Here is a 21,191-nt window from a genome sequence, read left to right as displayed (position 1 = left end):
ATATATTTACACTTATCAATTGTAATTTTCGATTGAATTATCGGTTCAAAAAATAAAGGAGAGTGAAGAAAGGACTCGAATTCGTTGAAATCACAACCATAACCACGTGACTTCGTGACTACAAACTCTGAAACAGCTTTGCCAAAGAAAGGCCCAATTCCGAAACCATCCCCACCAAAAGACGAGCCCAAGCTCGTCTCACCCACAAACACCCCCGCTCTTCCTCTCTCTTCTTCCTCTGCTCAGCCTGAACAAGCCCCTGTCCTGCCATGGCCACACCCAAGAATCAACCTTAATTCTCAACATATATGTCCCATATAGAAACACTCGCGCGCGCACACAAAAACAAGCATCTTGAATACATAATCTACTTTCGAATAAAATCCATCTTCTTACTATGCTTTTCCATGGACTCGATCATCAACTCAGCGCTCGAGGAAATATGTTCACAGGGCCAAAACGGCATCGTTTTACCGATCCTCTGGACCCGCCTTCAACCTCTCCTCTCGTCCTCGAACCTAGACCTTTCCCCGGGCGTCAAGAAGGCCATCTGGGCCGGACTATTAAGCGTCCCGTCCCTCCAATTCCAAGCCCCGAATGCCTCATACAGTCCCTCTGACCTTTCAATTCAGTCTCTGGAGGATGCCCAGAATCTGAACTTGAAAATAGTTGCCAAAGAGCTTTTGAGGGACAACTTTGTTGGGCTCTACAATGTCCAGTCTGCCAATGCCAACATGTCTTCCCCCCAAAGACGCGCCCTTGAACGTCTCGCCATCGCTAGGTAAGGTCTAGTTCCCTAAACCTTTGGGTGTGTATACGAGTAAAGATGGTCACTTTGTTGTATTTATGCTTGTGTATGTACTATGAAGTGAGTTTTCTGGATGTCGATATATTAGACAATGCGTGTTTGTAATGAAACAGCTGTTTTGTTCCCCTTTGCTAATTGACTTGAATGGAAATTAGTTTTTCTGGTGTGGTTCCGGTGCCAAATTTGTGGCGAATCTTCCTGAAAATACCACGTTTCAATTATCAGAGTTTTGCATAGGATCGAGTTGAAGTATAACCAAGACTCTGTGTGCTAGCCTGTTCCTTTTTCCTTAAAATGAAAAACTTTGAGACCCGTGGTTGTAGTTGATTTTTCATTTGTTTTTATTAAAAGGGAGGATAGGGAGGAAAACGTTGGTTGGTTAATTAGGTTGAAGAACGGACATTAACAACTTGGGTACCTGCAGAACAAATGGAATTACCCAAAGTCAACTTGGCAAGGAATTTGGCATTGAAGGGAAGAACTTGTTTTATGTAGTGAGGAACCTTGAATGTCAAGGGTTGATTGTGAGGCAATCTGCAGTTGTGAGGACGAAAGAGGCTTGCAATGAAGGGGAGCAAAAAAACTGTCCAAGTGTGACTACCAATTTAATGTACTTGTATCGCTATGCAAAAACATTGGGGTCCGAACAAAAAATTGAGATTACTAAGGAAGAACGGGCAATAGAGAGTCTTGGTAATGTGGATGAAAGTGCTGCAAATGGAGATGGTTCTTCGGGAAAATGTGTAAAAGAGGATGTGTATGTAAAGGATTATCTTCCAGCAATGAAAGCTGTTTGTGATAAACTTGAAGAATCCAATGACAAGGTCAATTGTATTCAAATTTGGTTGTCTTCTCCATTCACGTTATTCCACTTAATGCTGATTTTGTCTCATGCTATTCTTTTATTGAAGGTTCTTGTTGTCTCAGATGTAAAAAAGGATCTTGGCTACTGTGGATCTCCTTCAGGGCATAAAGATTGGAGAAAAGTAAAGTTGAACTAAACTAGTATAAAACCTAAGTATTATTTCTATTTTATTTTGGACCTGTGATTGTTTTTACCATATTGTATCCTGCACAATGTGCTACCAGATTTGTGTCAGGTTGAAAGATGCCCATATTGTGGAGCAGTTTGACGCCAAAGTGAATGGAAAGGTAGGCTTAAAATTTTCTTTGCAAATATTGTACCTACTTGATTTCCTGTTCAAATAGTCTTACCTTGAATTTACCTTGGCCTTTTTTCTTGCTTTTAAACTATCTGTGAAAGTAGTTTATGCATCCTTTGCTGATTAAAATTAATTTGGGTGTCTCTCTCTCTCTCTCTCTCCCCTTTTTTATAACAGTCATTGTTGTGTTTAGGTGCAAAATCTTCGTATTTAACTATTGGACTTCAGACTGTTATGCTCTGGTTTGAATATACTCAATGTTTTTTTGTTTGTCAGGTTGAGTCTTGCTTGCGTTTGCTGAAAAGGTTTTCTCCTAAGAATTTTGAGCCAAAAACTCTTGGACATGGAGATGATGATTTTGAGGAAGAACAACTGAACTTTGGAAAGAAACATCAAATCACTGATCAACTTGTAGAGCTTCCAATTGAGCATCAAATTTATGATATGATCGATGCAGCTGGATCAGAGGGCCTGACTGTGATGGAGGTGTGTGCATTAATTTCTTGTCTTCACTTGGTTCCTGTTGGTGTTGCTTCTACGTTTATATGAGCTTTCTTTTTCATAATATCTCTTCGATTTTTTTTTTTTTTGACATTTTCCTAGGCTGTAATTTTCTAATCCTGCCTTGCAGTTAAAATCGTGTATTGCTTTGATTTTTGTACGGATTGCTTGTTTGCTAAGAGGTTTTGTAGAGAATAACTGGAATGAGATGCTTATTCCTTATTTGCTAGGGTACATAGAGACAATTACTTCTATTGTGGTGATCAAGAAAAGTTGGTTAGTGATATTTTAGATACAGGTCTCCTAGTTTTGGGATTCGATGAATATGACACATAAACAACCACCCAAATCCGTGGATACTTGCTTGATACATATACCATACCCCATACTCCAGTTATTCCAGTTATACCTCATTGTCCCACGATGTTAAGTTGCAAGTTTAAAACTGCATTCATAATTTTAATGTCTGTTTGCTATTAGTAGTGGCATGAGTGAATTTTGTAAACTAATCCTGTTGGAGTATATATACTTCTTTTGGTTTGCTTTCAAAGCTCCTCTTTTAATGGTGCTTTTATAGAGCTTGTTGCATGCGATGCATTCTTACAAATAAATGTTGCACTTCAACTATTAATTCTCTTGCATATTCATATTTGTTCACTCAGCTATGCAAGAGGCTTGGGATTGACAACAAAAAGAACTACAACCGGCTGGTTAATATGTTCTCTAGATTTGGAATGGAGCTACAGGCAGAAAATCACAAAAAATGTGTGGTATATCGGGTTTGGACGTCGGGGAATTTCAGTTCTGGACCTGCTAATGCTTTTTTGAATAAATCAACAAATGTTTTTGATGAAAATAAAGTGTCCAATCTCCATGTTGGTGATCTAGATGCTTCTAAGAGATCTGCTCATACCTTTTCAGAGTATGATCCATCAACTTCAGAAAGTGTTGCTTGTCCAGAAGGTGATGTTGCTTGTCCTGGAAAAATGATAAATATAGAAGTTGATACCGAACTCTCTCAGCAATCCCCGAGGGATGTTGATGTTGACCAAATGCTTCTCTGTCTTGGCAACCCGCTTGATGAACCAAGAACAGTTTCCAATGCAGAACTTAAGATGGTGAGCACAGGGATGGAAACGAGTGTTGCTTCATTAGAAACACCACCTCCCTCTGTCGGGAAGCCTCTTAATTCTGGATCATATCAGAGATATCCATGCCTGACTTTGACCGTGGATGGCGCTCGAAGAGAGCAAAGAATACTTGAGCGGTTACAGGTTTTTATCACCATCCACTTCTTAAGGCTTTCTTTTTGAGGGGAGGGATGGAGTGGGTGACTTATTTTTATTTGTTATTTACTTTCTACATTTTAATACCTATAACCAAGGTGTCATTGTTCTTGTTCAGGATGAGAAGTTCATTTTGAGAGGTGAGCTGTATAAGTGGCTTGTGAGTCTTGAGAAGGACAAGTGCACAACAGCAGATAGGAAGACCATTGACCGAATTCTAAACAAACTTCAGCAACAAGGGCACTGCAAATGCATGCACATTAACGCCCCTGTTGTCACAAATTTTGGCCGTAGCCGTATCACTCAGGTGGTTCTGCACCCATCTATTCAAAATTTATCTCCCGAACTACTTGGCGAAATTCATGATAGATATAGGTCCTTTGAAATGCAAAGTCGTGGCCAGGGTTCTTCTCGAGGAAAGCACGAGGGACCAGTTCCCATATTGAAGGGTGTTCAGAGGACTCAGAATCATGTAGGTTCTGATGTCCAAGCTATTAGATCAGAAGCCATGCGTGCTAATGGATTTATATTGGCAAAAATGGTTCGTGCAAAGCTACTCCATTGCTTTCTGTGGGATTACCAGAATGGTTCAGATGGTTCTACTGATGCTTTATCATATGAGAAACGTGTCTATGAGCTGATTAGCCCTCAAAGTAGTAGCAAATTGTTTTCACTAGAAGCATCAATTAAGGACATTCCAGTTGAGCTGTTCTTACAAGTTGTGGGGTCTACTCAAAAGTTTGATGATATGATTGAGAAGTGTAAGAGGGGATTGCTTCTCTCTGATCTTCCTAATCAGGAGTATAAAAATCTAATGGATACACATGCTACTGGAAGGCTTTCATTAATTATTGACATTTTACGACGGTTGAAGGTATATATCTTGACTGTTTTTAATATAGTTTCTTCATGTAATTTATACCCATCCTTTCAAAATGTCTGCTGCATTTATCCTTTAAATTGAACCACCATTATATGCTTGATTTCGAATTTCTTGCTATGGTAATGCTATAGAAACTAAGAAGTTGGGATATGTTCCCTGCAAATCCTGCAACTGACATATTAGTGTCATGTTGTGTGGAATCTTTGTTTGATTGGGATTCCTGTTTGGCAAACACTCTCACCCATTTGTATTTGTTTTTAAATATTAGGTGAATGATGTTGCAAGCTGATCATTATGAAATTTTTACATAGCATCATTCATTTGTCTGTGGTCAGTAGTTATCTTAGTTAGGCGTATAAGGACTATTGTAGTAATTATCTCTGCAGTTTATGTGACTATTTAGGGTTATAAAGAGGTAGAATGCTGATTTAGCAAGATCCAAATATTTAAATGAGTATCTGGATTTGGATTCAATTAAATATTCAAAAATAAACTTTCAGTCTGGTTGAATCCAGATAATTGTGTAAAAGCGGGGGTAAGTTGGTAAATCATTTACTTTTACACTGTGAGATAGCCAAGACTATTTGGGACGAGGTGTTTAAAAGAATGGATATGGCGTGGGTTATGCCGGAAACAGTTTTGGATGTATTGGCGTGCTGGGCTTCTATCCGTGGGGTGAGACAGATCAAAGCAGTGTGGAAGATGATCCCTATCTGTATTATGTGGTGTTTATGGCAGGAACGCAATGAGATGACTTTTGAAGACAAAGAGAGATCTTTGGAGGAGCTAAAATTGTTATTTTTTAGGACTCTTTGTACTTGGGCCATTGCTGTAGACTTAAATGGCATGGACCTTCATGAATTCCAAGTTTCTAATATGCCTACATAATTAGGGCATTTTTCTTTGTATCTTGACACTTGGTGATTTAATAAAGTCTTGTTTTACTTATATAAAAAAAAAAGTCTGGTTGAATCCAAATAATTTCCAATTTTTCAGCTCTAGTTGCCATAGATGTAGTTTTGAACAACTTCTTCCACATTCCCACTTGTGGATTAGAGTTTCCTTTGTAAAACAATATTTTTAAGCTCCTGTATTGTAGGGCGATTATGCCATCTTGTGTAACAGCTTATTTTTTTTGATGCAGTTGATTCGGATGATAACTGATGGACATTTAAAGGGAGTTGGGATTCCACAAGCCAGTTTTACGCATGCAATGGAGCTTAAGCCTTACATCGAGGAACCACTTTCAAAATATGCAACTTCTTTAAGTTTTAGAGCTCTTGATCTTCGCCCACGAATGAGACATGACTTTATCCTGTCGAGTAGAGCAGCTGTTGATGAGTATTGGCAAACTTTGGAGTATTGCTATGCTGCTGCTGATCTTAGATCTGCTTTACTTGCATTCCCTGGATCTGCTGTTCCTGAGGTATGCGTTGTGCACCTAGGGTAGTGTTTTTAGCCATTTCTCTGTAGTATCACTTTCTAGCTCCTAACTTGTAACTAGGTGTTCTCTGATGTATACTTCCCGTGTACTTGGGCTCTGCTTATTTACTTGTTTCAATTAAATTTTATATTACTTGTAAAAAAAAAGTTGTCTACATAGAGTAGTGTGTTTTACCTATCAAAAATAAATTGTCTACATAGAGTGATTTCAAACTTTCTTTACTGTAAACTTTGAAATGCATGCTATCATCTTTGAGCTAAAATATGTCGCTGACTGGTTTAGTAATATATGATTATATCTTTCAATTTGTTCAGCCTGCTTGTGTTTGTAGTTTTTAGGAATTTGCAAGGTATGGTATATATTGCCTATCAAATGGACTGCTGTCATATCGGTTCAGGGTCAAGATGGTTCTAATTGTTTTAAACTTTATTTCACAGGTTTTCCTTTTTCGGTCTTGGGCCTCAGTTCGGGTTATGACAGCTGAACAGCGTGCTGAGCTCATAAGGCGGGTGGTACAGGATGACCTAAGTGAAAAACTTTCTTATAAAGAGTGTGAGAAGATTGCAAAGGATCTTAATCTAACCTTAGAGCAGGTTAGTTTATCTTCTAGTTTGCTCGAATGACTCCAAACATTTTCTTCCCTATATCATTTCCAAAATTAAAAAAAAGAAGGTAGAGGGAGAGCATAAGATTTAGTTGTTTGATTTCAATGCATAAAACTTTGTAAATTGGATAAGATCACATTTACTTGTAAAAAAATGCATAATATATTTTTTTTCATAGTTTGAGTTGATTGATGCCATCGATTATAAGATTTTGACCAGAGACCTACTCCCTCCATTTGAATTCCCTTTCTGTTGTGCTAGCTAACTGAAGCAAAATGTGGCTCTATCTTCCATCTGTTATCATTCAATGAAATTTGTTCTTTAATCTGGATTTTTGATAGCGTAGGATATGCTGTTTTGGTCAATGATGGGTATTTGTCAAGGGGGATCTAATGCAGTCACACCTGCCTGATAACTTTAAGTTAGATGGAGAGGCCATAATCTTTTTTGGTTTACATTTCGAGCACATACTAGGTATTCATATGACATTAATGATATTCTGCTACCTTTAATTATTCAGATGACACACACACACACACACACACACACATATGTATATGCATATTTATACTTATACATATAGTACATCCATGTGTGCATGTCGGGTATATAACTATATCTATTCTAACAATAAAAGTGCCTATTCTCAATGAACAGTATGAACAGTAAATTTCGTTTGACGTAGAGAATTACATCTCACCCTTTTCCCTTTGGTTGGTGTGTTGATGGCACTATGCACGTACGTAAAGGGTGCACGGCAATGTGCACTGGGTGGCTTGCGGGGGCGGGCATGCAAGCTTGCCACCCCGGCAGATGGCCAGGTAGTGGTAGAGATGGCGGGACCTTTCCCGCTGTCCCTCCCTCATCTCTGCATGCGACAAGAGCTGGCAAGAGGACCCCGCCAGTAGGTCCACCACCACCCAAAGAAGACTGTGGGCAAGCGCTGCTTAGCTCGCCACTCATTGTGGTGGGAAATGAAAAGGAAATGGCGGGCAAGCTCCGTGGCCCACCTTAGCTTGCCACCGCCGTGGCGGGCAATGATCCCACCAACCGAGAAGGCCTCGCCATGGCGAGCAACGAGCCCTCCACCAAAGGAAGACAGTGGGCAAGCACCGGGCTTGCCCACCGTAGCTCGCCACTCCCGTGGCGGGGCAACAATCCCACTGTGTATTGACCAATGCGTATGGGTTGAGCTTACTTTAGGAGATGAGTGATCGACCTTGGCGTTGAAGCCCATTTAGGCCTCGAGGTCGCGGTAGCTGTGGCCACCAGACAGAGAGAGAGCCATCGAGGTGGGTTTGAGGAATCTCTCAAAGATGGCCATGACCAAGAACATGGAGATGAGAATGGTGGTAGCAACGAAGACAAACGACACAACATTGACCGAATTGTTGAAGTGCCTCCAATGCTCCTTTCTCTGCACATTGTTCAAAGGAGCCCCTATTGGTGCCCATGCATAGCCTTGTTCCACCATTTCCTTACTTCTTTTTCTCTTTTTTTGATTTTTTCTTCTCAACTCCCAACTCTAGCAGGGTTTCCCCATGTTTACGTGGTTCTTCTAAAGTCTTGGCAGTGCAGTTTCAGAATGAGGGGTTTGGACAGAAGTGAAAGTTGTGGTGGTACTTCAGGCTTTACATCATTACCAAGACTTTTGTTGTTGGAGTACTTAAAAAACTTGTGATTTAGGCCTCCAAAAAGAGAACCGTGCTCAGAGAGAGAGACTGATATGTGTGTGTGTGTGAGAGAGAGAGAGAGAGAGAGAGAGAGAGAGAGAGAGAGAGAGAGAGAGATGTGGGCTTTGGACTTTGGAGTCTGGACAGCACTTTAACTACATGGGGAAGAGGGGATTTTTCTTTTCTCCATTTTATTTTGGCCAGTAGGCTGAGTGTAACTACGGGAAATTAGCACTCCTGCTCTCGAGATTTTCTTCCTATTTTTTCCTCGTCTTCACACAAAGCAGTGGAGTCTCTTGATCTGTCCCTTATAGTTGTGGCATCCCAGTAAAGACTTGAAAATTATTGTTTTAAAAGGAAAACAGAACAAAAAAAGGGTGAAGGGTAGTTGTAGAAATTATGATTTAGACGAAAAAGCATAAAATAGTGTTAGCTAATGTAGCTCAAATGCTGTAGCTTTAAATTATACAATTGTTTTTTAAAATAAATATGTAAGCCCAAAATTTATAATGATTTGGGAAGAAACATCTAAGATGCAAAGTTCTAGGATTTTCCCCTTTTCCTTTTTTGCTACTCCATTTTACACAAGAGGGCCACGAGGCACGATGCTTCCATTAGAATCTTTGTTCAATTATTCTGGCTTTGTGTCCAAATCAGAATCTGACCAAATTTAAACAAGCTTTTCACCCATGGTTTCACCATCAGAACCTACATTTTATCATTTTATAACTTTATGTAATCTCTTTAACATAAAGTTATTAGACACACATGCAAGAATCCAAACAGTACATACACAAGGAATGTCTTTTCCCATTAAATTTTTCTCCCTTTGCTTTCCCTGAACAGACTGTTGAATAACTATTTTTTATTTTATTTTATAAGTAATCAAGAAGTTTTATTCATAATAATAGGCAAAGCTCAAGTACACATGGAGTATACATGAGAAGTACCTAGCTATAATTTACAATTGAAAGAACTAAAGAAGAAAGTCATGGACATTAAGTCCATTACAAACAATAGCCCCCACCCAAGAAAACAATGTTTAAAAGAAAAAAACTTTCAGCTCCTCCATTGTTCTCTCTTGGTTTTCGAAGCTTCTATCATTTCGCTCCCTCCAAATACACCAACACATACATATGGGGACCATTTTCCATATTGCTGCAACTTGTGAAATTCCTCGAAGGCCTCTCCAGCATACTAGAAAGTCCACCAATCTGCCGGGCATAACCTATGATAAACCAAGCCTTGTAAAAAAATCAGCCCACATGGTCCTGGCCACCTCACAATGTAGAAACAGATGATCAACTGATTCACCATATTTCTTACACATGTAACACTAGTCCAATACCATTAATCGACGTCTCCTTAGATTATTTGTGATGAGAATTTTGTCCAAAGTTGTTGTCGAAACAAAAAAAACTGCTTTTAAAGGAGCTTTGGCCTGCCAGGTGCTCTTCCATGGGAATGTGAGCCGACTTGGGTTCGATAAAACTTTGTGAAATGATTTGACCATAAATTTACCTTTCTTGGAAGGGCTCCAAAACATCCTATCCATAGTGTCCTCGGTCATACGTACGGAATACAGTGCCGCATAGAAGTCTGAAATAATCTCCAACTCCCAATCTTGGGCTGCCCTAGTGAAGTCCACATTCCATTGAGAGGAGCCACTAGAAAGAGTCAAAAGGTTCGCTATCGATGCATCCTTTACTCGTGCTAACTCAAATATGGCGGGGAAGGTGTTTTTGAGACAACGTTCACCACACCATTTATTATGCCAAAATCTGACGCGAGAGCCATCGCCCACAATGATATATGTATTTCTCCTGAAAGTCTCCCAACCCTTTCTAATGTTTTTCTACAAACTCACCCCATGTGAGCTGCATACCTCATTTGAGCACCAACCACCCCATGCTTCCCCAACCTGTGCATCAATGACAGACTTCCACTAGGCCCCCCTTTCTTGTTGGTACCGCCACAACCATTTACCCAATAAGGCTTGGTTAAACTTCGTCAAGTTACGAATACCCAATCCACCCCTAGAAAATGGAGTGCACACCATGGTCCAATTGACCAGATGAAACTTGAACTCATCCCCCAAACCACTCCACAAGAAACCTCCTTGTAGCTTCTCAATATGGTTGACAATCTTTGCTGGGAGCGGGAACAGAGACAAAAAATAGGTGGGGAGGTTAGAAAAGTACTTTTAATCAATGTGAGCCTACCACCTTTCGATAAATACAACATCTTCCAAGATGCCAACCTACGCTCCACCTTTTCAATCACAGGATTCCAAATCTGCTTTGATTTGAAGGAAGCACCCAATGGTAATTCAAGATACTGAAGAGGTAAAGAAGATACTTTACATCCCAAGAGAAAGGCTAGAGCCGCCGCTTCGGGAACATTCCCCCCATGGGCACCATTTCAGACTTTGAAAGATTAACTTTCAAACACGAGACGGCTTCAAAACAAAGAATTTGGGCCCTCAAAGATTGGATATGCCCGAGATTTGCTCCACAGAATATGAGAGTGTCATCAGCAAATAACAAATGAGAAATATTAAGAGAATCGAAGTTGCCATCCCCCACCAAGAAACCGTAGAGAAAACTTCCTTCTACAAGGCCGACAATCATCTTGATGAGGGCTTCCATGACAAATAGGTAGAGTAAGGGAGAGAACGGATCTCCCTGTCTCAATCCACGAGAGGAGTAAAAAAAGCCAGCCGGTGAACCATTCACCAAGATAGAGAAGTGGACTGTTGAGATATAAAACTCTATCCATTTCATCCATCTCTCTCCAAAACCGCATCTTGCAAGTAAATAAAGCAGAAATTTCCAATTAACATTATCATAGGCTTTTTCCATGTCTAGTTTGCAAATTAACCCAGGTTCCCGAGATTTGAGACGTCCATCCAGCACTTCTTTTGCAATTAGAACCAAGTCTAGGATTTGTCTACCTTTGACAAATGCGCTTTGTGGCTTTGAGACTAACTTCTCCATCACTGCACTTAGTTGGTTTGCTAGCACTTTAGAAAGAATCTTATAGGCCTCAGTCACAAGGCTAATAGGGCGATAGTCTCGAACATCCACTAACCCCACATTTTTTGGTATGAGTGCTAAAAAGGTGGCATTAAGACTTTTTTCAAAGCTAGCATAATAATGGAACTCTTGAAATACCCACATAAGGTCACCCTTGATCACTTCCCAATAGGTTTGGAAGAAGCCCATGCTAAAACCATCAGGACCTGGGGCCTTATCATTTGCCATGCCAGGAACGACTTTGCATACTTCTTCTTCTTCAAAGGGCCTTTCCAGCCACCCTGGACATTGTTGATCTAAAGCTGATAAAGTCAACCCATCTACTAACAGTCTCCATGGTTGTTGTTCGGATAGGAGATGTTCGTAGTACTGTACAATGTGATCCTTAATACTTGGTTGATCCGAAAAAACTGCTCCATCAACCATTAATGTTTCTATAGCGTTGTTCCTCCGACGCGAACTAGCCACCCTGTGAAAAAACTTTGTGCATGTATCTCCTTCCTTGAGCCATAAAGCTTTAGATTTTTCTCTCCAAGAGATCTCTTCCATCAATAATACTCGTTCAAAATCTGTAACTACCTGACTCTTGCGAGCTTTTTCAGATTCAGTGAGAATTCTTGCCTCCTCCTCACCCTCCAAACCCTGTAACTCCTCCATAAGGGAACGTCGTTGTAGTAGTATGTTGCCGAACACTTGTTCATTCCATAAATTCAAGTTTTCTTTCAACGCTTTTATCTTTCCTGCCAAAATGAAGATTGGAGATCCTTGGAACTCATACGAGGACCACCATTACCTGACCCTGTCTACAAAACCGATAGATTTAAGCCACATATTTTCGAATTTAGAATACCTTCTACCTCCTTGGATGCCTCCACTATCCAAAAGGATAGGGAAATGGTCAGAACACACTCTAGGTAGTTGTCTTTGAGTTACATCAGGAAAATGTAATTCCCATTCTGGAGTTAACAACAATCTATTAATTCTCGACCAAGATGGGAGTTTTTGAGTGTTGGACCAAGTATACGAGCCTCCCGTTAGTGGGATATCCATAAGTGCCTATTCTGAAATAAAGTTAGAGAATTCCTCATAGCAGAAGTGATGTGGGGTGTACCTGACCGTTCACTCGGGAAATGAGATACATTGAAGTGAACCCATCTTCTATATTTACAAAGGAGCACGCCACAGTGAATTTGCCCACACATCCCTCTACTCTTTCCACCACCTTTTTATCGAACATGATAAGAACATCACCCGATGCACCTTTAGAAGGTAGATACGACCACCCAACACGATGCACTCGCCTTGTGATTAATTCTAGCTTGGTCTCTTGCAAACAAATGATATCACCCTGCTATTGTCGGAGTAAGTTTCTGACTTGGAGCCGTTTGGCCAGCTCGTTTAGTCCCCTTACATTCCAAGATAGAATTTTTGGCTTCATATTGGAACCATCGTTGCCCTTCACTTAACACGCCCCCGGCAAGAGCTTCGCTTCCCTCTCTCGTCGTTTATAGCTCACGTAAGCCTCTTGAGTTCTCTCTTTTTTTTTGTCCAAGATAAGTGAGGGGACAACTTTAGCTTGTGCATGTCCAGCTTCAATTGTTGTGAGTAATGCCAAAAATTCATCTTCAAAACCCTTGCATGTAATCCCAACAAAATGTTTGATCTCCATGGCTTTTTGAATTACCCAATCTGACACCCTCGGATGAAAAAAGTTCAATTGAGTAGGTTTTGTCCCCTCAACAAGGCACCTGCCCCTCACTGCTTCCTCCCCCCCCCTCCGACCATCATCTCCACTCAACTTGTAGACTCACATACTACCAAAGTCCCTTCCATTACACCTTCTTCTGAGTTACCTAGCCTTCTTGCACTGTCATGGTCATCAAAATTGGGTTTTACAGCAGCTAAATATGATTCTAGTGCCGTACACGGTTTCTGTGCAGCTGAGGACTGCATAGATGGCCCAAAAGTCACTGCTGGCAAGTTTTGTGGCTTCTCGCAGTGATCCAACCCACCCAACAGCTCACCCATCCTCTCCTCTGTAATCTCTTGCAGTATCATAGCAACCTTCGGCGCTGGCGACGTCGTTGTTGCAAGAGTGATGGTTGGAGGCAACCCAGAAATGTACGTCGCACCCTTTTGTGCCTTTCCACTGGTCATAGACCCTCCCGATGACACACCCTCCAGCTGCTTAGCCTCCTCAGATTGCAAACACTCTCTCGTCGCAAGGTTTCCGATACAAAAGTTACTGGAAGTAGCCCTTGAAGATGACGCCGCCGAACCATCGATGTTGGGCTATTGCCGCTGGATGATGAACCTTTGCCGGCGACGGCATAGTCCCTCACAAGCTGTTGTTGTGTAGCCGTTGTTAGGCTAGCAACTCACTCATCCTAGCAGCTGTGGAGCCCTTCTCAGAGGAAGGCCCAACCCTTTTGAGGCGCCACCTCATCTTGGGTTGGGCTTGGCGTGTCCGGCCTAGGCCCAGGCCCACCTTAGCTTTCAGCCTTGACCCAGACCTAGAATGACCCAAGCCCAAGTCCACATTACCTATAAGAGCTTCAATAGCCTTCTTCAAACTGCCTCTCTTTGTCCTTTTGTCCATTTTGTGAAGCCATCGTCTGACACGTACTGCCATGCACCATCACCCTATTGCCTATTTTACCGCCACCAGCAGCCTCAACTTAGGACCTGGGTTGCCCACCCACCTCTTTCCCTTTCCCACCACCCTGACCCACTATTGGAACCTTGGGGAAGCAATTGAATAACTATTTTACTTGAAGCAAGCAACTTCTTGAATAGTCTGACCAATACATTGCGCAAGAATCTAGCCTTTGTTTGCACTCATCAAGCAAGGCTAGTCCAACTGACACATTGCTCAGAAATCCCGAGCATCGCAAGAAAATAAACCTTGCTCGGAATCACCAGGCAAGTCTAGTCCAACGAACATATTGCTTCGTAATTTCAAGCGTCACAAGAAATAAACCTTACTCGGAATAACCGAGCAAGACCATTCCAACAGACACATTGCTCAGTAATTTCGAGCATCACAAGAATTTAACCATTGCTTGGGATCAATGAGCAAGGCAAGTCTGATTGACACATTACTTGAAAATTTCGAGCATCACAAGAAAATAATCCTTGCTTGAAATCACAGAGCAAATTAAGTCCGACGGACACACTGTTCGGAAATCCCGAGCATCGCAAGAAAATAACTCTTGCTCGGAATCATCTGAGCAAGACCAGTCCGACAGACATACTACTCGATTACGCCATCTTCAACCGGGCATACATGCCTTGCACATGGTATCTTTACTAGTATGTATATATGTATGTATATAGCAAGTTCAGTTTTGATGTTGGAAAATGTTCTTTCTCAGTTTTCTTTCAAGTCCTATTTACTTGTTAGTATCAGGATTGTTACTTCACTTTCTTAATCATCCATTTACAAAACATAGCTGGATTTTTCTGTTCATTTATTTATTATTATTATTATTTGCACTCCTTTTGACATGATGTCTATTTGTCTCTTTAAATGTCACTGCAGGTGCTTCGTGTTTATTATGATAAGCGCCAACAACGGCTTAATAGATTTCAGGATAAAGGCAATGAGTTCCAACCAATAAGAAGGAAACGCAGTTCTTCTTCTCGGAGAAGGGAAAGATCTCCAGAAGCAAGGTCAAGAAAGCGCACCAGAGTTGATACAGAAAATGGACAGTTGGACCAGCAGAGATTGAATACATTACCTGATGCTGATAACCAATTTGTGGAAGAAAAAAATCTTTTGGACACTCATTCAGAAGAACATGACTTTCATTTACAAACAATTAAGGAGGATGATCACCTAGAAACTGGGGATCCAGGACCAAACGAAAACGAGTGTTATTCCTTTATCAGTCGATGTGCCTTCTCAAAGAATAATCCAACCCGTCAAAGAAGGTTTTCATGGACAGATGAAGATGACAGGTAAAGAAATAAAGATGTAAAAAATACCGTGGCTGACCATGAGAACAATTTCCCCAAAGCATAGCGGATTAGTCGATTACATAAAAAAGGCATGGAAATCATAGGGATCATTCGATAAAGAATTTGTGTATAAAATTCCATGCCAAGTTGGCCAATCATTATTGCTGTTGTGATGATAAAGAACATGATAATTATAGGAATTGATTTTTAAAAGCACCTAAATCCCAAGGGAGGCCCAAACCACATCTAGGCTTATACTCCAAAAGAACTAGTTAGTGGTACAATTGGTGCCCCTTGAAATCGTTATAAAGAGCAAGAACTTCTACCTCCCAAGCAATGTAGAATTTCATTCACCACCTATACACATTCAATATGGGGCATCATATTAAGCATATATGCCATATATGTACTTCTACCCAATTGTCTATTTGATCTATCGGGTGATAGAATTAATTCCTCAACAATAAAAGTGAGAATTAGATTCACTACTTAAAAGTGTTAAGGTTTTTACCTTTGTGATTTTTTCCTAAATCAGTATCTTCCTTTTCAGGCAATTGGTGATCCAATATGTAAGACACCGTGCAGCTCATGGGGCAAAATATCATCGAACAGATTGGGCTTCACTTCCTGACCTTCCAGCACCTCCAAGTACCTGTAAGAAAAGAATGGCATCACTGAACAGGAACAAAAATTTTAGAAAAGCTATAATGAGGCTCTGTAATATGCTCGGTGAACGGTATGCTAAACACCTGGAAAAAACTCAAAACAGCTCCCTAAATAAAGATGATTGCAGACTACTACTGCGAAGTTCACCAATGGAAGGTCTTAACCAAATTTTTGCCAATGGTGATGAACATGCTGGAGGGGCAGGTTGTGAGGAAAAATCATGGGATGATATCAATGACAAAAACATAAAGATAGCCCTTGATGAGGTTATCCGGTATAAGAGGATGGCTAAACTGGAGGCCTCCAAAAGAGTTGGTTCTACATATGAGGAGTGGTCGGATCTCAACAAGATTTCTGAAACATATGTAATGCCCCAAGTTCTTCATTCTCTTTTATTAATCTTCTGTGTCAATTACTTCAAAAAAAGTTCTTTGTTCTCTTTTATTAATCTTCTGTGTCAATTACTTCAAAAATATTTAATTTGAGGCTTGAAAGTACAGCCTATCTACTTGGATTGTGAGCCCTTGGAGCTTCTTTTTAGTATTAATTTGTGAAAAAGGTAAGTTTATCTGAAAGAAGACTAATTTAGTTAACTTTAATGTCTTGAAGATGCCATCCTGGTTTCCTTTTCTCTCTCTCTCTCTCTCTCCCCCCCCCCCCACCTCTCTCTCATTGATGTCCATGTGCACTGTTATTGTGTCATCTGCCAGTTACATCAGCACCCCTTGCTGAGTATAAATACCAATATCTTCTTCATCTTCATATTCATGCTTTTGAGTAACTTTTGAAGCTAACTGGCTACAATATATCTTTTCTTATTGCAGTATTCTCAAGAATCTGAATTAGATGTATCAAATACTCCTTGTCAGGATGTTCAGAACCACGGTGGGATGCTACAGAAAGCTGTTGTCCGCAAATCACGTCATCGCCTTCAACAGAAGTTTATTAATCTTTTGAATGAAGGGGCAAATGTTAGTAGACGAGTATATGAATCATTGGCTGTTTCCAATGCTGTAGAGCTATTTAAGCTTGTCTTTTTGAGTACCTCAACAGCACCGGCAGTACCGAATCTGCTGGCAGAAATATTAAGGCGTTACTCACAGCATGATCTTTTTGCAGCTTTTAACTACCTTAGAGAGAATAAAATCATGGTTAGTTCTGTTTATTATTTCTTTGATTATACACATTCTATGTTTAACCGAGAGATAAAGGACGAGGGGCAGCATGCATGGGCTATCCTAGTGAATTCAGGTCCTAGTTTGGGTTTTTTTGATGATTAATTTGATTGTCATCTATATGGCCAAAATATGCACTGTAGCTGAGCCACTGTGTTCATATCTTACATGTTTCTCTAATCAGGCTTCATGCAGCGTGCATATTTATCAAACCTCACCTGTTAGGGTGCAGCCAAGTGGTCAGTGGGCTTGGGATGAGCTGTAGATTGAGACATCCTGGGTTTGGTTCCGCCTTGGATGGCCTTTTACAAAGTTATGACAGGGGTCACGTATGCAGAGTTTTTTCTCCAGGGGTGGGTCCAAAGGGCCTGCCTTGGTGAGGTTCCATGTCATAAAAGAAGGTTACCAAACCTCTATTGGACCTTGAACTGTCCAAGGGAGTTTCTCATTCTTGGATTGACAACAAATTCTGCATTCTCAAACCTCTTTCCACATTTCTTCCCTGTACAAGGTTTTTGCTTGCAAAAGAAATAGAGCAGAGACCATGTTTTCGACTCAAAATAGTTTGATGCTTTACACTCTCCTGACTTTCCATCTGCAAGATCTGCAGTTCCAGTTTTCATATATCTTTTTCATATTTAAAAGATTGGCTTCTGAGAAAGCCCATTTCTGATGCCTTCAGGGTCTGGTGTGGAGCTAAAAAAGATGGCTTTCAAGCTAAGGGCCTTGGTCTTGGGGGTATGTTCCCCTTGGTCTAAGGTTTGAACCTTGGATGCAAAAAAATTCTAGTGGCCATGTCCCATCAGTGAAAAGTCGATGATTTACTTTATCTAGGTGATGTGGGCATGTTACATGGGTTTGGGGTATAACCGGATAAAAGACATGTTGCGTTTGTACGGTGTCCGGAGTTCCCAGTCATAAAAAATAATTTTCTTTCTTAAATGCCTCGACTTTATCAGTGGTTCTCTTAATGTTTTATTGTTTTTAATATATAAGTAGCTGCTATATACTGTTTGCATTTCTAGTAATCTAATATGAAGTTTCTGCTTACATTGCCTTCTTATCTGAAACTTTGACGTTGTGGCAGGTCGGGGGTAATGGTACTCAACCTTTTGAACTTTCACTACAGTTCTTGCATGGTGTTTCTAAGTCAAAATTTCCGGTTAATACTGGAAAGAGAGCTGCTAAATTTACCAGTTGGCTCCGTGAAAAAGAAAAAGATCTTATGGAGGGTGGGATAAATCTTGGTGAAGATTTACAGTGCGGGGAAATTTTCCATTTGTTTGCTCTAGTTTCTTCAGGTGAGCTGTCCATTTCTCCACACTTGCCAGATGAAGGTGTTGGAGAGGCTGAAGACTTGAGAACCTTGAAACGTAAAAGCGAAAACAATGAATCTTGTGTTGGTGATAAGGCTAAGAAACCGAAAACCTCGGTAGCAAGCGAGGGTGAAATTGTTTCTCGCCGAGAAAAAGGTTTTCCTGGCATCATGGTATCTATACGCCGTGCTACAATTTCAATAGCCAATGCTGTAGAATTGTTCAGAGATGAGAACAGCTGTACTTGTGAGCAGCTTTTTCTTGATGCAATTCATCAGTCGAACATTACTTTGGGTCAGAGCAGTAGTTCACCTCATGCTGACCATATGAAGGAAGTGTTTAATTCAGATGCCTTTATCCCTGTATCTGGGAGTCATAATGAATCACCTTGGGAAGCAATGGCAGGCTTTGCTGAACATTTGATGCCATTGCCTTCTGATCAGGAACAAGCAAGTCCCATCTATCCTGAAGTTTTTAGGACTGTTTATGCTGCCATTAAGAAGGCCGGTGATCAAGGTTTGAGCATTGAAGAAGTTTCCCAAGTCATAAATATACCAGGTGTCAATGCTATACCTTTTTTGTTTTCATGAGTTTGCATGTATCTGCTTTCAATTTCAGGAAAAAGGATAGGTAATGTGTATGTTTCAGTGGATTGATTATTTCCTGTTGTCCCTTTTTAGGAAAAAAAATGCCTGAATTAATCATTGACGTGCTACAAGCATTCCACCGAGCCTTAAAGGTTAGATCACTCCTAAAGCATCTTGAATGTCATGTTGTCCCATATGTGCTATATATTTTCCTATCATCCTGTTTAATGTTGTTAGGATTGGAAGTTCACTCATAGTTGGATGTGAAAATTATATGCAATTGTAACTCGTTGTGTTTTGGCTTTTTATACAGGTCAATGCTTATGACTCTGTTCGTGTTGTTGATTCTCTGTATCGATCCAAGTACTTTTTGACCTCAATATCTGATTTTTGTCAAGATCTTAAATCACCCTTATCGATGAAGTCCTCGGGAAGAACTGGCAATGACCATTCGATCCTCCTGCCAGAAAATAGTGTTTTTGGTGATGCTAATTCACAAAGAGAAGTTAACTTGAGTGCTGACAGTTTGCATAAAGTGACTATTCTTAATCTTCCTGAAGAGGATGCCACTCCCTCAAACGAAAGTCAAACAAACAACATGCAGGGTCAAGCTGTTTTACCAGGAGGAGATAACGAGGATGGGATCTTTGCAATGTCTTCTGATGAAGTGTGTATGCCAATATTGCCATGGATAAATGGAGACGGGACCATTAACAAGATTGTTTACAAGGGACTTCAACGCCGTATTCTTGGAATTGTAATGCAAAATCCCGGGATATTGGAGGTACGTGCTTTTTTCATTTGTGCTTTTGTTTTACAAAAATCCGTTATAGTTCCTTCTCCCATTGCGAAATTTGAAATCTGCTTTTGGGCTGATCAGTCTTGTCAGCTTGAGTCGGCAGTTTGGGAGGCATTAGACATTGTTTTTTATGTTTTCTCACTTTTCTTTTTCCATCTTTTGTTAGGGTGACATTATCCGTGAGATGGATATATTGAATCCCCAGGTAGACTTTTTAACTCCTCTGGACATTATATTGGAAGTATGAAGTCTAGAAATCTTGAGTTATTCTGCCTTGAAAAAAATGTTATTTGGGAAACTTTGTCCCTTTTATCAGTCGAAATTATAAGTTTTGTTTTCTGAATAATTTTCTTCGCTCATCATGTGGGGATTATCAATTATGCTTGTCATTTCATGACCATGATGCATATCTATGGACTGCTACTTGCACATTCTTTGTGAATAGAAGCTAATGCAAGAGCTCTAAATTCCTTACAGAGCTGTAGAAAATTATTGGATTTGATGATCCTGGATAAACACCTCTATGTGAAGAAGATGCATCAAACTGCATCCAATGCGCCTCCTGCCATTCTTGGACGAAACCTCGGCATCACAAACTTATATTTTCGTGAACATTTCTTCGCAAATCCCATGAGCACATCCTTGCTATAGAGAAGCTTTAGCTTGTTAATATGATATTAATCAGAAAGTTTCCGGCTGGGCTCGCTTTGGTACGGTGCTTGGAACTACTTCAGCATTCCAAAGTTGGTTTTTTGTGCACTTAGAAGTGTAGATTTCCTGATTTAGGGATAAGGGTAGCACTTAAAAAGTGTAGATTTCCTGTACAGTGTGTGATTGTAGAATAGAGCTATTGAAGATGAAATGCGGCTTTCTTTTTGTTAGGATGTATAATAGCTTTTCGATTTTGCGCTCCTGTTTCCTGGGATTTCTATTTTTATAGAATGTGAGAAAATTCGGACCAATGTAAAGGAAAGATATATCTCTCTGTCACGTCGCTACAACAGGCTGAAAAGGAGAGCTGGCTACTGCAATAACTCATAAGAGTTTGAGAAAAGTAATGAATATTTATTCAACCTGTTGCAGCGAAGTTCATCGACTTTAAATGGTTGTTTTTAGACGTTTTCCGTTTTCGTTATTCGTTAAGTTGCATCGAAGTTATTAAAAAAACATGCCGAAGAAGTTTATCATGTCGACACTGCTCTCCTTATTAATAACACAATAACATGATATAACCACAACAATAAAACAAATTAGTGAACCCCCGCTGCCGCCATCTTCCCTAAAAGGCTA

At 40.3% G+C, this 21,191-nt stretch overlaps 1 protein-coding gene across 2 annotated transcripts; it reads left to right on the top strand.

Moving 5' to 3' along the window:
- The first annotated feature begins 165 nt into the window (after positions 1-165).
- On the top strand, positions 166-20,955 carry LOC109001988. Of its 2 annotated transcripts, none has more exons than XM_018979528.2 (17): positions 166-781; positions 1,233-1,632; positions 1,720-1,794; positions 1,898-1,960; positions 2,248-2,457; positions 3,135-3,746; positions 3,877-4,632; positions 5,786-6,067; positions 6,523-6,678; positions 14,940-15,358; positions 15,909-16,389; positions 16,894-17,175; positions 18,287-19,073; positions 19,196-19,254; positions 19,416-19,886; positions 20,068-20,106; positions 20,379-20,955. In XM_018979528.2, the coding sequence occupies exons 1-17, from the start codon at positions 309-311 to the stop codon at positions 20,550-20,552; spliced, it is 5,739 nt and encodes a 1,912-aa protein (XP_018835073.2). In that variant the 5' UTR covers positions 166-308; the 3' UTR covers positions 20,553-20,955. The 2 variants fall into 2 exon arrangements, with proteins under 2 accessions (XP_018835073.2, XP_018835072.2); XM_018979527.2 differs by having other exon boundaries at positions 16,849-17,175.
- Positions 20,956-21,191: the final 236 nt, after the last annotated feature.

The sequence above is a fragment of the Juglans regia genome, chromosome 7 (genome assembly GCF_001411555.2).
Source record: "Juglans regia cultivar Chandler chromosome 7, Walnut 2.0, whole genome shotgun sequence".
Lineage (NCBI taxonomy): Eukaryota > Viridiplantae > Streptophyta > Magnoliopsida > Fagales > Juglandaceae > Juglans > Juglans regia.
This window is presented reverse-complemented; position numbering and strand designations above follow the sequence as displayed.